Here is a 15,510-nt window from a genome sequence, read left to right as displayed (position 1 = left end):
CAGTGTCTGGGGCCAGATTTGAACTCAGGTCTTGCTGACTCCAGGGCTGGTGTTGCTCTATCCACTGCAACACCTAGCTACCCACAAAAATCTCCTTTTACTCAAAGTTCCCTTTGCTTTGACTTGTTGCACATTTACAATATTAGAGATTTGATATTCTTTCTTTTCTCACTCAAACACATATGCAGGCTCATGTGCATGCACACATACACGCATGCACATGCAGTCATTGTGACAGTCATATGGTGCAGTGCACAGAGTGCCAGATTTGAGATCAGGAATACCTCAATTCAGAGTCTGCCTCAGATACAGCCAAGGGAGTTAATTGGCTGCCACAGTGGCTTTGGCTTTACTTTCAATGGAATATATTGCAAAGTTTTTATTTTGTTTAACAAGTGTTCATAAAGCACATAGTAATATAATAAAAAGTACACTATGATACTAATAGGTGCCATTAATGCACATTTAAGATGTGCAAAATACTTTCTATACTTTGCCTCATTTTTCTTTCTGTGAGCAAAGTATTATATTAGGCACTGAGGATACTCACAAACTGAGACGATTCTGTGTTCTCATCTGTGTGAATGTCCCAGTTCAATAATGCAGATGGAAGCCCACCCATGCCTGTGCATCCTGCGTGCCTAGCTAACCACACAGGGAGTTGCCCCCCCAACATGCTGAGGGTAGACCACTTCAAAAGAATGCCTATGAAATGTTTGGTCCACCCATCTATTATTTCTCACCATTACCACATGACCAGCCCCTCTTCTTCATCAATCATCCATTTCCCTGATGACATTTTTATCTTCTTCTTATAAGTTTCTAAGATTGTTGCAATCTGCTCATACCTGCTGCATGCATGTGCTTCTACATTGCCTTCCCTCATTTTCAAATCATTAGGGATTGTTGTGTTCCATGGTCCATAGCCATATAATAAGGGAGATATAAAGACAAAATGGAATAAACACTACCCTCAAGAAACCTGTATTTGACTAGTAAGGGTGCCCTCTTTATATTTTCAAGGCATTGTGCACAGGTGCAGTCATTGTATATCGCTGGAGTTGGCAGAGGCAGGCTCACCAATTACAAGGATCCAAAATATCCTAGACTGGCATTTTTATGGCTTCTTTAGGAAAGCTCTCTGTAAACTGTAAAACACAAGAGTAGCATGAGCCATTTTGCTGGCATTGCTACTCAAGCAAAGTAGAAATGACAGTAAAGAACATAATGATGAGAGGACAACTGAACAAGACTAAGTCCATTCAGAACATATCCTACCATGGTGGATGTTACAGTCAGTCAACAAGCATTTATTAAATGCTTACTATGTGTCAGGCACTGTGCTAAGCTCTGGGGGACAAAAAAAGGCAAAAACTCGTTCTCTCCCCTCAAAGAACTTATATTCAAATAGGGGACATAATGTGTGAATAACTATGTACATACAAGATATATACAGTGCAAATGGAAGGCAGTCTCAGAGAGAAGGCACTGGGGGCAGCCTTCTGAAGAAAGAAGAACTTGAGCTATCTTGAAGGAAGCCAAGAAAGCCAGTGGGCAGAGGTGAGGAGGGAGAGTATCCCAGACGTGAGGGATGGACAGCCAGTGCAAAATCTCATGGAGTATTCTGGATGACACAATTTTGAGGGTGTAAAAGGATTGATTCTCATGGTCTCTAAAAGAATAGAGGATACCAAAAAAGTTAGGCAGGGGTGTGTGTGGGAGAACAAAACCTCTAACATTATTAACAAAAAATAGGTTACTGAGGAAGTATCATTAATTACCACCCCATATATGCCCACTTTCCCATCCCTACAAAACTTTAATGAGAATAATCTACACACAGATTGATGATATCCCTGTTTAAGATATGAGAGGGGAACCAATGGGCTTGTGCAAAGGAGATTCCATAGATTATTACATTTCACGGTCATATAATCAGCTGAAAAATGTAGAGAAGTCAAGATCCTCTTGATTTTATTGTTTGTTGAATGTATCAAAATATTTGATTTGGTAGAATAAAGTGTGATCTTCAAGGCTCTCTTTCAAAGAGTCTCTCCCATGCATATGTCAAAATTCAACAAGACTCCTTGAAAAAAATGTAACAATTAGAATTAATTTGTTTTGTGGTTGTCTTTCATGGTTTCTGCCAGAGGAGGTATAAAGTCATTCTTATAGATGTGCCTCTTAGAATTCAAGTCCAAGTGGCATTCCCTTCATGTGCAAAGTCCTCTGGATATTTCTATTTGCAATGCTATGAATTTCCCAAATGAGAGCCACAGCTAGCCTAAAGCTTCTGACCAGCAATGCCACAGGAAAATCCTGTGAGATAAAGAATGCCTCTGGTCTAATTGAACAGACAAATGATAAGAGCTGTTCATCAGTCTTGGGCAGAGGTTGGACCCAGAAATGAACCTAGACCTTGGGAAGATGAGTAATGTTGAAAAAAATAATTTTCATTGATAGCTTTGGTTTTGAAAGCCAATTCCATTTCCTATTGTATTCCTCCTCAATCCTGTTTGCTGAGAGCCATCTTGTATAACAAAAAAAATTTAAATCTGTAAAACTAACCAACATATCAAAAAAGTGTGAAGTTATATACACCTCTGTAGCCCCTCCCCCCTACAAATAAGTAGAGGGAAGTTCAAGCAGAAGCCATAGTTGTGATAGCATAATGCTGACAGTCTCTTCTTTGGAGCCAAGCATGGCCATTATGATGTTCCAACATTCAGTTTCTATTGTTTTGTTGTTGCTGCTATTCTTTCCATTTATATCGTGTTATCATTATCTACCTGGTCATGTTTTTGATGAACCCAAGCTTCTCTACAATACTTCCTTCTTTGGTCCTCAGTTTCCCCTTCTATAATAAGAGGATGTTGGACTTAATGATTTCCAAAGTCCTTTCCAGCAATCTATAACCTGAAGCACAGCCCATCCTTTTAATAATATTCTTGTGGTGATGCCCTGAGGTTAGGGATCATGGAATGTTACTGTCCCCACAGAATCAAAGCTGAGAGCCAACAGAGAGGCTCATGGTGAAAATGAATAGGCTGCAATGTTGCCAGTGGGAACTTGCATGGGAGAAGTGGTGTAAGAGATATTGTAAATAACCAAATGACTGGAAAATAAGACCAGTCAGTCATGGAGTGGGAGGAGGGAATAATCAATGGAAAGCCCATATACTGAATTCACATCCACATAGTGCCTAGGAGATCTAGGGGAAGGCCTCTAAAACACTGAATAGACCTCCAGTGGAGGATTTATGATGGATCGATTGTGATCCATGTCAATGAAGAGAGTACTTAATCTGTGAGATCAGAGTCAATGAAGTGTCAATAATTCGGTATTGAGTCTTATTCTAGCAAAAATCATGGTTTTGCGTAACAGTTCTCTTTAGCTTGCTTCAGCAAATATATATGGAATCAAGAGTCCTGTGTTCAAATCCTGGCTCAGAAATTTACTACTTAGGTTAACAACTGTGAAAGGTCTCAGAGGAAACTGAGGCCTAGAGAGATGAAGTGTTTTGGAGAAATTCAGATTCATTAAAAACATGGCTCAAAGAGAAGCAAAGTGAAGGTAACAATATGCACTATGATTACCACAATGTAAATGGAAAGAACAGCAGCAAGAGGAAAACAATGGAAACTGAATGGAAAGAGTCAATTCACACTTCTGAGCCTCAGTTTCCTCATCTGTAAAATTAAAAAAAAAAACCAACAATACTTGCCCTAACTGACTCAGTGAGTGGTTGGAAGGAAATCACTGTGTACATCATAAAGCATTACAAAAATGTTATTATTGCTGTATATATTTGGACATTCATGATAACTATTAGACATTTGTAATTTAAATCATTCTGACTAGACCCTTTTGCTTTCTTTTCAATAATTCAAGGATTTAGAGCCAGCAGGACATTTAGAAATAATAGAAATCATAGATTTAAAGTGGGAAAGGACTTTAGAGACCAGCTAGCTTATAAATGAGTAAACAAGCCCAAAGAAATTTAGATGACATGCCCAAGGTCACACAAGTAGTGAGCAGCAGAGCTGGGATTTGAATCCAGGTTTTTTCATTCCAAATTCAGTGCCCTTTCCTCTGAACTGTGCTTTGTGCCCCAGCTAGTCCAACCCTCTCATTTTACATCTCAGGAAATCTCCATAGTGTGAATGTGGCTTGCCTAAGGATCACTCAGCTAATATAACTCAGGTTCTGGATTTGAAACCAGACTGTTGACTGTGGAGTCAAAGGATCTGGGGTCAAATCCCAACTCTGATAATACCTATGGGACTTTGGACAAGACCCTTAATCTCTTTTGTTCCCCACCCCCCCCGCCCAGTAAAATGATCTGGAAAATCTGGAAAAATTGTAGCTCTGACTTTCAATGGCTCAGTAATTTCTTTTCCAAGAGAATACTGATAACCTCTAAGGCTCCTTGCAGCTCTAAACCTATGACCCTATAACCCCATGACTTTACCTGCAGGCTCTTGGACTAGCAATGCAGTGGTCCTGTTACCACACTGCAGCTGTCCTACTCTTACCTTTGCATTTCACAATATCAATCTCATCCTTGAGAATAATGGCTGTGCTAGAAATTGTAGCCCAGCATGTCCCACATGAGGTTAATAATAAAAAAGAAGCCTTCAGTGTGGGACGAAGTGTTCTGGTGAACAACTCCGCGTGCAGATGTTCTTTCCTGTTGAATGTTTAAACCCAAAGTGGAGATGGCAGATGAGCTATAGTCACAAAACCTTTACTGTTGCCCGTGAGATTGCCCATGGATCCTTCTGTGAATTAATCTGAACTAAACGCCTACACAAAGCTACAAGCCCACATGTGTTACCAACTTGGCAGCCTTTGCCCACAGTTCCATCCACTGAGCTCTGCAGCGCTCATGGTCCCTTATGTGTCATGTGCACCCCCCAAAGGTAGGCTGTGACAGAGTGATGAAGGAGTGCAAGGGACTCTGGCTGCCAGAATATTCCTTTTTACATTTCAAAGGCTCAGGTGAAGCAATGCTTGAAAACCCCTTCTGATACACAAATGAAGAATGCCAGGCAAAAGAAGAGGAAAAGGAAATTGTTAGTTTGGAAATTTCCTGAACTCTCCCAGCTCTAACTTGCTGTGTAACTTTGGGAAATAGTCTTACCTTCTCTGTACCTCAAGTCCTCCTCTGTAAAAGCAAGAGATCGGAAGAGAAAATCTTTAATTTCCTTTCTAGCTCTGGCATTCAGAGAGTTGTTTTTATCCATAGGAATGTTGGTACCATATGGCTGAGATGTTTAACACATTTTTTCACTTATGGATCTTAGAATGAGAAGTTATCACATGGGATAGGGGAACAGAAAACCCTGGGAAGGAATCTGTAAAAGGCTGCTTTGTGTGCCTATGCCTCTCCCATTTCTCAAAGTCTCTTTGCTGGCTTATCATTTATACTTACAGCCCTTAAAGGTGGATATTCCCAAAAGCTCTATTCTGGTCACTCTTCTCTTTTTTTTGATGATCTTTCCTCCTCTTCTCTCCCTTTATCTCTTCATTAGCTCTGGTGAATTTAACTATTATCTCTATTTGGTAACTCACAGATCTATATATCCAGCCTTACCAGCCAGTAAGTCTCTGTGGCTAGATATAAATTTAGGTCTTCCTGACTCCAGACCCAGCACTCTATCCATTAGGCCACTTAGCTGCTTCTAAATTGTCAAATAACAAGCCAGTCAAAGGTGTCACCAAGCTACAGATCCCACCTTTGGAAACTCATGAGAGAGAAGATTTCTAGTAGCTGGACAATGGAAAAGAAGAGGGCCTAAGTTTATAAAAGAGAAAGGCTTGGCCATAAATACTGTCAGTTTATCAAAGAATAAAATAAATCTATTTATAAACATGTTGAAGATAACCCAGGACCATATAATAACCACCATGACTTTGTAAGGGACTCATCTTGCCTCAGACTCTTCTTAAGCCCCTCCTATGACTATAGTAGCCAGACTGGTCCCAAAAGATTTTATTTTCAATGGGGAAATATCTTCTAGGCTAGGGGTGGGGAACCTGCAGCCTCGAGACCACATGTGACCCTCTAGGTCCTCAAGTACAGCCCTTTGACTGAATTCAAGCTTCACAGATCCCCTTAATAAAAGGATTTGTTCTATGAAACTTGGATTCAGTCAAAAGGTTGCACCCAAGGACCTATAAGGCCATATGTGGTCTCGAGGCTGCAAGTTCCCTAACCCTGTCCTAGGCCCTTTTCAACACAGTTTTCTGTTCCCATAGATACTTTATAGCCTGTAATAATCAATATGGATTATGGTAAAGCTAGACGGGTTTAGGAACTGTTTGAATGACCAGATTCCACACCAGGTGATTAACAGATCAACATCAACTTGGAGTGATTTCTCTAGTGGAATGCCCTAAGGCATATATACATTCATGTCCCTGTTAAGTCAGTGACTTCCATGAAAGCATAAAGGACATGTTTATCAAATTTGCAGATAATTTGAGTCTGGGAGGGAAAGGTAATGAAAAAAATTGGCATTTGAAAATATACGATCAGGCCAGAAAATTAGACTAAACAGAAGATACATCTTAAATTCTATAGATGGAAAGTTTTAGATATGGATTCAAAAAAATAATCAACTCTGTGGGTACAGGATGGAGGAAGGTGTGGATAGATAATAATCAGTGAAAAGTCATCTGAGGTTTTTGTTTGTTTGTTTGTTTCCCCAAGCTCAGTATGAGTTAACAGAGTGATATAGCAGTGAAATAATAGTTTAATATCAGGCTACATTAATAGAAATGTAGTGTGTAGAATATAGGAAGTTGTAATCACTTTGCTCAAACCCCACCTGGAATATTGTTTTCAGATCTAAGTCCCACATTTTAGGAAGCCATAACACATCCCAAGGAGAAGGTCTGTTCTGTTGAGGAAACTTGAACTGATTTTGAGGATTAAGTGAAGGAATTGGGAATGTTTAACCTGGAAAAGTGAAGCTTTGGCGGGAAATGGGGTATCTTCAAATATCTGAAGAGTTATTATGTGGATGAGAGATTGCACTTTTTCTCTTTGGTCCCAGAGGGCAAAGCTAAGGGACAGTGGGTGGAAGTGCAGAGAATCAGATTTCAGTCTGATGTGAGAGAGAAAAATTTCCCAACAATTGGAACTCCCCCAAAATAGAGTGGTTTGCTTTGAGATATAATGGGTTCTCCATCTGGAGGTCGAGCAGAGGCTGGAAGAATAATTGTTGAAGATGTTGTAGAGAAAAGTCCTGGGAAGGTATGGGTTGGAATACATGACCTCTGAAGTCCCCATGAATTCTACTATTTTATAGTTCTACGAAAGAACACCATTTGCTGAATACTTCAGAGATACCTGGTTTTCTTCATCTAAGTGCTCCCTTCCCTAATGCAGACCCCAATTCTTCCATTCACATATAGATAGCTTCGTGAGTAATTTTGCACAATAAAATCCACACCTTGGATGACTTGGATGACAGGCACGTGGGCCGGGTCCCAGAAGTGCTTGAACTTGGTATGACCTGCCTGACTTTTGCCTCCACTTGGCATACCTTTCAAGAGTCTCTGACTGCTTTCATGCCATGATGACAATATTAGTAAAGGAATTTTGATTTATAATAAGCCAAAACTGTAACCAAAGCTAATGATGGCTCTTTGGGGCCCAGAGGGTGAAACGTGGGCTTTTTGAGCCAATGAAGGAGGCCTTATAAACCATAGTATCATAGGTCTAAAGCTGTAAGGGATCTCAGAGACCATCTAGATCAACCTCCTTGTTTTACTGTTGAGGAAACTGAGACCTACGGAGGAGTGACTTGCCAAAGGTAGCATCAAGTAACAAATGACAGAGGCAGAATTTGAACTCATGTTCTTTGACTCCAAATATAATGATCTTTCCTCTGCAAAATGCTTACTCTCCATCAGCATCAAAGAGGAATGTAGCCGGGTTTTGTACCTGTAATAAAGTGTTCGGTTGTTTTAAAATTCTAAATAGCCAGGCACGGTGGTACACATCTGTAACATCTGCTACCGAGATAGGCCAAAGCTGGTGAATTGTTTGAGCTCAGGATATATGGGCCACGGTTGGATTAAAACTGATTTGTGTCCACACTCAGCACCAATATGGTAAAGCCCCAGGAGGTAGGGTGGAGGCCGTCAGGCTGCCTAAGAAAGGGGCAGACTGTCTCAGGTTGAAAATTGAGCAGGTCAAAGCCTCCATCCAGATCAGCAGGAATATTGGGCCTGGGAGTGCCTGCTTTGTTTCTAGCTGGGGAATAAGCAAGGGTGACCCAGTTTCAATAAATTAATAGAGAGAAAGCGAGAGACAGAGACAGAGAGACTAAAACTCTATAAACTGTTGCAAAAGTATGTATTTCCATGGAAAGAGATGGGGACCAGAAAGAGTATATTATATATTTTCATCTGAAATTGAGAGCTCATGGGCTCCCCATCACTGGAGTCATTCAAGCCAAAGTTGAGCTGTAATATCTATTGCAACATTGTAAAGGCACTTTGTGGTTGAGGTTGGGTTTGAGCTAGATAATTGTTTGGTCCTTCCTAGTTCTGAGAATTCCATCATTCCACTCTTTGTGCTTTAGTCCTGAATTAATGACTTTGGGTTTAATCTTATTTCTGTTTTGGATTTAATTCACTTTTCCTCTAATGTCTTGTTTATTTTAAATTTTTTCCTCAGAACCTCCCACTCCCATTGCTCCTCCTGAATTGCTGGCAGTTGGGGCCACCTATCTGTGGATTAAACCAAATGCCAATTCCATAATTGGAGATGGTCCCATCATCCTGAAGGAGGTGGAATACCGTACAACCACAGGAAACTGGGCTGAGACCCACATCGTCGATTCTCCCAACTACAAGCTATGGCACCTGGACCCTGATGTGGAATATGAAATCCGAGTGCTGCTCACCCGGCCAGGCGAGGGTGGGACAGGCCCCCCAGGTCCCCCACTGACCACCAGGACCAAGTGTGCAGGTAGGGAGCTCCACCAGGGATTGGCTGATTGCTCTGGGGGCTGGCAAGCATCCAGGATCTGTTTCTCCTCTTGGCATTCTGTGACAGCATAATACCTTAATCTTTGCCAAGTCATGTTTCCCATGCTTGATAGTGACGGAAAAGGCTCGGCCTGTGCTTTTGAGTTGCCTTCTGGTTCAGGTTATGTTTCCGAGCTCTTGCCTAGTTTTCTTGCTCAGAGAGCGTGTAATCACTGGGCAGGTGTTTAGAGGAGGCTTGCCTGGGGCTCCACAGACACTTTGTTAAACTTACTGGCATGAAGTTATCATGGAATGAATGGTACAGTCCTGCCACCTGCACACAAAGGGACTTTACCATCCTTCACAACTCCTCTCTTGTGTATCATCGACAGTGCCATCCTGAACATGCTTGATTTTTCCAAACTACCAAGAAGAAGGTCAACAAGCCCAAGATGTCTCTGTAGTTGTGGAATTGTGTAGTTATAAACTTTATTTGGAAGTGATGGAAACTAGGTTGCTATATTCAATGGGGTCCTATCTTTTCCCTGGAAGTTCCCTGTAATAATAGTCATAGGTGAAACTTGAAAATCACGTTCTTAAACATGAGTCAGCTCAGGCTAGCCTGTGGTGAATTCTCGTTGGTGGGCCCTAGCCCCTGGACACATGGGCCAGTTCCAGGAATTCTCCTCAACCTTTCTTGCTATCAGCAGAGCTCCCACTACAAATTTTGACTTTTCTGGAGACATAAAGGATGATATATATTCGTCCCCTGGCTAGGACCTTGAGGTTTGTCCTTGAATGCAACACACCTATTTATACCAGAGAGGAGGAAGGAAGGACCAGCCTCCAGCCAGTGCCTGTAGGGGTAATAGCTTGGACAGGAGCTCATTATATTATACAGAAGTCCAGCTTGGCAAATTCCTCCCTAGTGAAGCTGGGAAGGGTCCAGGCCGTAAATAAGCAGAGTGGAAGAGGCTCTGCTGCTGGATTCTCTAGCTCTGGCAGCACTGCTGTGTCTGGATGCGAGGGTGAGGGGCTCTCTGCAGGTGTGGCTGTAGCTGGGGGCTACAGGCATTTAGTACCAGGCCGCATCCTGAGGCTTGTGAATCTCTTTGGAGAGAGTAATGGTAGCTGTGGCAGGTCGACGTTGCTATTGTATATGTGGAGAAACTCAAGTAATGGTGTCCAGTACTTTAATTAGCTGAATTTCAAGAAGAATTCTCTTCATGATTGGTATGGCAACCATGATTCCAGCTAATTAAACATCTCCCTTTCACCCCCACGTCCCCACCCTGACCAGGACCTAGTATTTCTCCTTACCTCAGAGCGGCTATAGAGAGAGCTGACTTTTCCTGGTTGTAACTATTCCTGACCTGTCCTTCCTGTGGCACTTTGGATGATGCATTTCCCTTAGAAGTGGCCTTCTGGTGCTTATCCTTTGCTGCTTCCATTACCAGGCTCTTCTAGGGCTTCTCCAGTCATCCTGATCCATATCTGGCCACTGGACCCAGATGGCTCCAGAGTAGAAAGTGAGGCTGGTGACTTTGCACAGTCCTCCCTCACTTAAATCCGATTCACTTGCATATCATGGCATCACCTCTCAGATGTCATGATCCTCTTCGAGAACAAAGGACAAACAATAACAACCACCAGACTTTTCCATTCAAGCATTCCCCCTTGTTTTGGATCTGAAACACAATTCTTTGCTGACATGTCTACTTCTTCCTTATCCTGCTTCCCCAAAGCTAAGCAACAATTATTTGTATTTTCACTTATCAGCCGTGTGACCTTGGAAAAGTCACTTAACAACCCTGAGCCTGATTCCTCATCTGCAAAATGAAGAGGTTCAACTAGACAGCCTTTGATATTCCTTTTAGCTCTAGTTGCACTATGATCCTGCCATGGAACAAAAAAGAGAATAGAGAGAAAGAGAAAAAGAAAAATATAAAATTATACATTTCAAAAGCATCATTAAAAGGGATGTCAGCTCCGGAAGCCTTTTAGAAATCAACTATAATATGTCCCTTCAATGTCAGCATAATGAAAGGTTGTCCTTGCTCTCTACTGGGGAAGGTTGCACCTTATAGAGGAGAGGTCCTTAGTCTAGAATCTGTGACTTATTTTTTAAACATTCTGATAACCGTATATCAATATAGTTGGTTTTCTTTGTACTCCTTTGTATTTTATTTTATGCCAGTAAAGTCATTATTCTGACAAGGAATCCATAGATTTCACCAGAGTGCCAGAAGAGTCTATTACACAAAAAAGGTTTAGAACCTTTACTGTCACAGGAAGTGCCCTAAACTGGAAAGTGAGAAATGTGGGTTCTGGTTATGACTCTGATGCTAGCTCCATGACTGAAGGCACATTATTTCCCCACTCTAGGCCTCGGTTTCCTTTTCTATAAAATGAAAAGATTCGACCAGATAACCTCAAATCACTTTTGAACCTACAAGTGTGAGTATGGTCATCATGGCCACTTTAAAGGTCCTCCTCCTGCTTAGAAGAAATCTCATATCTTTTATTCAACTGTAAGCTCTTCAATGGCAGAGATGGTCTCATTCATCTCTGCGTCCACCAGGGCCCTGCACAGTGTAGGAACTTAGGGGGTGCTTCTTGAATAGAATGGAGTACAACAAGGGTGGCTCATTGTAGCTGAAAGTGAGGCGGTACCTGGTGATGGCCCCTCTCATTTTTGATGCCCAGACTTTATTCCCAGCCTGCCACCGTGAGCATGCCAGACCCTAACATGAATATCCTTTGGGGAATCATTCTTTAGGAGGCGACAGAACTAACAAAATAAATGGAAATGCCCTTTTATTAATTTGTGGAAAGGCTTTTGATCAAATTCCTCATTGAAACCTGATTATGAAACCTCTTGCTTTAAAAAGGACATAAAGATGTGTTATTAAACTGGCTAATCTCTTACCCCAGCTTTGTAATACACTTTGCGTCCATAAAAGTAATTGATTGGCTCCTGCTGCTACAGCTTCTCTTTGTCCACAGGGTAAATCTGAGGGCTTCTAGGGTTTTTGATCTTTACAAATGCTGTTCCAGGTACTTTAGCCGTCCCCATGGACTTATTTTCTGATGATCATATAATAATTTTGAAATTCAATTGCAGGATGATCATCTCAATAAAAATTTACAGTCTCTTGCAAAATATTGCCCAAACCTAGAGAATGGCTTTTACATGTTACAAGCACAATTTTGTGACTCTCACTATGAATGTAATTAGTTAGGATGCTGTATGTGGCAATACATTTTCAAAAATGCTGGTATTTTAAGTAAGTAACTGTTACATTCCTGAATGGACCATATTTTATAAAATGGGCCACCCACAAGATAATCGCATCCCCACATGATGCTGATAGTACAAGGATGCTCTTTCCCTTATAATTAATCTTTAAAAGGTTTTCACAGCCAATATCCCTTCAGGGATATTGTTTTTGGGGGCTGTTAGACTGTGGTTGTGTGATGCTTCATTTATTAATAATTACCCACAAAGTGCATCCAATATTTCACTTAGTAGAACATTTAAAGGCTTGAAATGCCCAGGGTCTCATTTCTGCCCAGAGGAGTTTGGAACAAAAGACCAGACAAGAGTAAAACACAAAGTTGAATGGTTGAGATAATGTCCATCGTGAAGAAATCAATGTTAGGGAGTAGAGAGTAGGAGAAAGGCATTCTAAGGAGAAAGGGAAGGAGGGAGAAGCAAATGGTCCATTCTCAGGAGGAGAAGGTAGCCAGCCATCTCCAAAAGAGGAGTGACCTGTTGAAGCTTCCAGGGAAATGAAACAATTTACATAAGGGAAAAAAAAAACAACCTAGGATGATTTTGACCTTGACAGGAAAACACGAAGAAAGCTAATGAAGGGATTTAAAAAGATGAATCATCTTGTCACTACGAGGGGGAGGAAAACAAGAGAAAGTTGCTACCTTTTTTCTTAAGCTCTTATGCTCTTCATTGTTCATTGGATGTGTGTTGTATACCTCCCCTCCCCCACCTCAACTAGGCTGTAAGCTACATGAGGATGATTCCAACCTATTTCCAACCTCATTGTGCATTATTCCTCCTGCCGCCCTCTGTGGTCCCGCCCATCTGGCTTTCTTTTTCTTCCTCACACATGACATTGCATTTCACATTTCCTACCTTTGCACTGACTATTCCCTCATGCCTGGAATCCCCTCTCCTTGCTCACCTTTGTCTCAGAGAATCCCTTTCTTCCTTCAACATGTAATTCAAACACTCCTTTCTATAGGCTCTATAGGAAGCCTGTCCTGACCCCCCGAACTGCTAACGCCCTCCCTCCCAAACTATCTTCTATTTAACTACTTTGAGCATATTTCTTATTGATTCTCTTTATGTATATTCTGTACATACTTATACATGCCCATTGTTGGAGTGTAAACTACTTGAAAGTGAGAATGGTTTCTTTCTTTGTATTCCTAGCACCTAGCACAGTGCCTGGGGCATAGACATTTAATTAACGCTTATTGATTGATTGATAAAGATCACGGTTCTGACCAGCACAGAGGGGCAGGGCTCTGAACACTGTAAACACTTGATGCATGTTTATTGAATGAACAGAATGAGTGTGGCTGAATGGAAGTCAGAAGTGATGAGGTTGCCGTAGTAACCTTGTCTTTCTTGAAGCATTCTCTTCCCCTCTCTGACTGTGTTCAGTTCTTCCGCCATCTTCCTTTGGCTCCTATCGCACTTCATGCATCTTAACTGGGGGCAGTCTTTGGTGCTTAGTCTTTGGTTTTCAGTCCTTTTGCTCTTGCTGTGCTTTTTAAAGTATTTTCTTATTCTGAGCTTTCTTCCACTCTGAAAGTTTCAGCTAGCGTCTCTGTAACCCATGACATTGAAATTTGCATTTGCCTGGCCTCTTAGCTCCACATTTGCTCCTCCATTTCCACTTGGATGATTTGCCGTTGCTTAAAAAATTCAGTAGGTCTAAAACCAAACCTGGAATTTTCCCCAATTTCCATTTCTTCAATCATGATACCATTATTCTTCTCACCCATACTCCAAAGCCCAGAGTCATCTTTGACTCATCTCACTCTAAAATCCCTAATATTCAGATTGTTAGAAAATCTTGTCAATTTTTCCTGTGGAGTAAACATTTTTATATATGTCCCTTTCTCCTCCAGTCTTATTCCCATGCTATTGGTCCAGACCTTTATCACCTAAATCATTGATACATTTCTATGATTCTAGCATAATATAATGGAAATGGTGCTGAATTTAGAGTCAGAGGCCTTGAATTTGAATTCCATCATTTCTGCTTAATTGCAGGGCAACTTTGAGGAATTACTTAACCTCTCCGAGACTGTTTCTTCATCTATAAAATGAAGAGGTTGGAATAGAATAACTCTGAGTTCCATTTCAAATCTAAATCTATAATCTCTCCAAATCCATAATGCTAATTCACATTTAGACACTTAAGTGGATACATTTCTCATGCATGTAGGTGCTTCCTCTATTGGTAGAGTTCCTTGCCTTTTAATTCTATGTGATTCTTAAATCATTTCCTCTCATTAATCACCCAACGTAAGATCTATACAATACATTAGAGGACTTCCTTTGGATGTTTTGTTTGGTGTTTTAATGTTTTATGGGTCATATATTCCAATCTATTCATTTTACAGAAGAGGAAACAAATTCAGAGAGACTGAGAACCTTGTCCCCAATGCGTGTTATAAGTAGCTGAGCTGGCATTTCGACTTGGGGTTCTCTGCATCTAAATCTAATGTTCTTTTCAATATACTATGTTGCCTTCCATTTATGAACCCAGCCCATTTTCCATTGGAGGTGTATGTACAAGATATACATACCCACCAATAAACTCTGTGGACTATCCATTCAAATTAAGTATATATCATAGTTTGAATAATAGGCATTATACACACACACACACACACATACAGAAAGAGGGAGGAAGGAAGGAAGGAAGAAAGAAAGAAAGGAAGAAATAAAGAAAGAAAGAAAGAGTATGGAGTGCTCAGGGAAGACTAAAAAGGCTTGCTAAGCACTTTTTTAGGGCTGCTCATCCACCTTTGGTGTCCACCTTTCACCCAATTCTCACATGTGGCTCCAAGAAGCTGTTTCATGTGCAGTGTCCATAGCCCAGTAAAACCATCTCAATATGTGGGCTAAACCAAGTTGAGAGTAACCAACAGGCTTCAAACTCTTCAGTAAGTTAGGGAGTGTCTACCCCAAGCATGAGAACATTTCCTCCAGTGGAATGAGCAGATGAGAACAATTTGTTCTAATGGCCATGAAGATGACTGAAGCAGGCTCTGCGGACTACTTAGAGCTTGGTCACATGTCAAAGACACCAAGGTCATTCACTGCATCTCCAGCTATTGTCAGTTCTGATTTTGCACTTCAATGATTCAGGAAGACATCATCCTGTACTATCATTGGTCGTCTTTGAAATGAAGGATGATCTTTCTTCTCTTTCTCTCTCTCTCTGTCTCTGTCTCTCTGTCTCTGTCTCTGTCTCTCTCTCTCTCTCT

At 41.1% G+C, this 15,510-nt stretch overlaps 1 protein-coding gene across 1 annotated transcript in view; it reads left to right on the top strand.

The window, feature by feature from the left end:
- The window catches only part of PTPRT (protein tyrosine phosphatase, receptor type T), an 885,105-nt gene that overhangs the window by 274,234 nt on the left and 595,361 nt on the right, over positions 1-15,510 (top strand). The window contains exon 6 of the mRNA XM_027867127.1: positions 8,693-8,986. Coding sequence (XP_027722928.1) covers positions 8,693-8,986 — 294 coding nt within the window. The remainder of the gene's footprint in view (positions 1-8,692; positions 8,987-15,510) is intronic.

Source organism: Vombatus ursinus, unplaced genomic scaffold, assembly GCF_900497805.2.
Source record: "Vombatus ursinus unplaced genomic scaffold, bare-nosed wombat genome assembly UNPS02014785.1, whole genome shotgun sequence".
In the NCBI taxonomy this organism is placed as follows: domain Eukaryota; kingdom Metazoa; phylum Chordata; class Mammalia; order Diprotodontia; family Vombatidae; genus Vombatus; species Vombatus ursinus.
The sequence above is the reverse complement of the archived record's forward strand: the minus strand, read 5'-3'. Positions and strand labels throughout refer to the sequence as shown.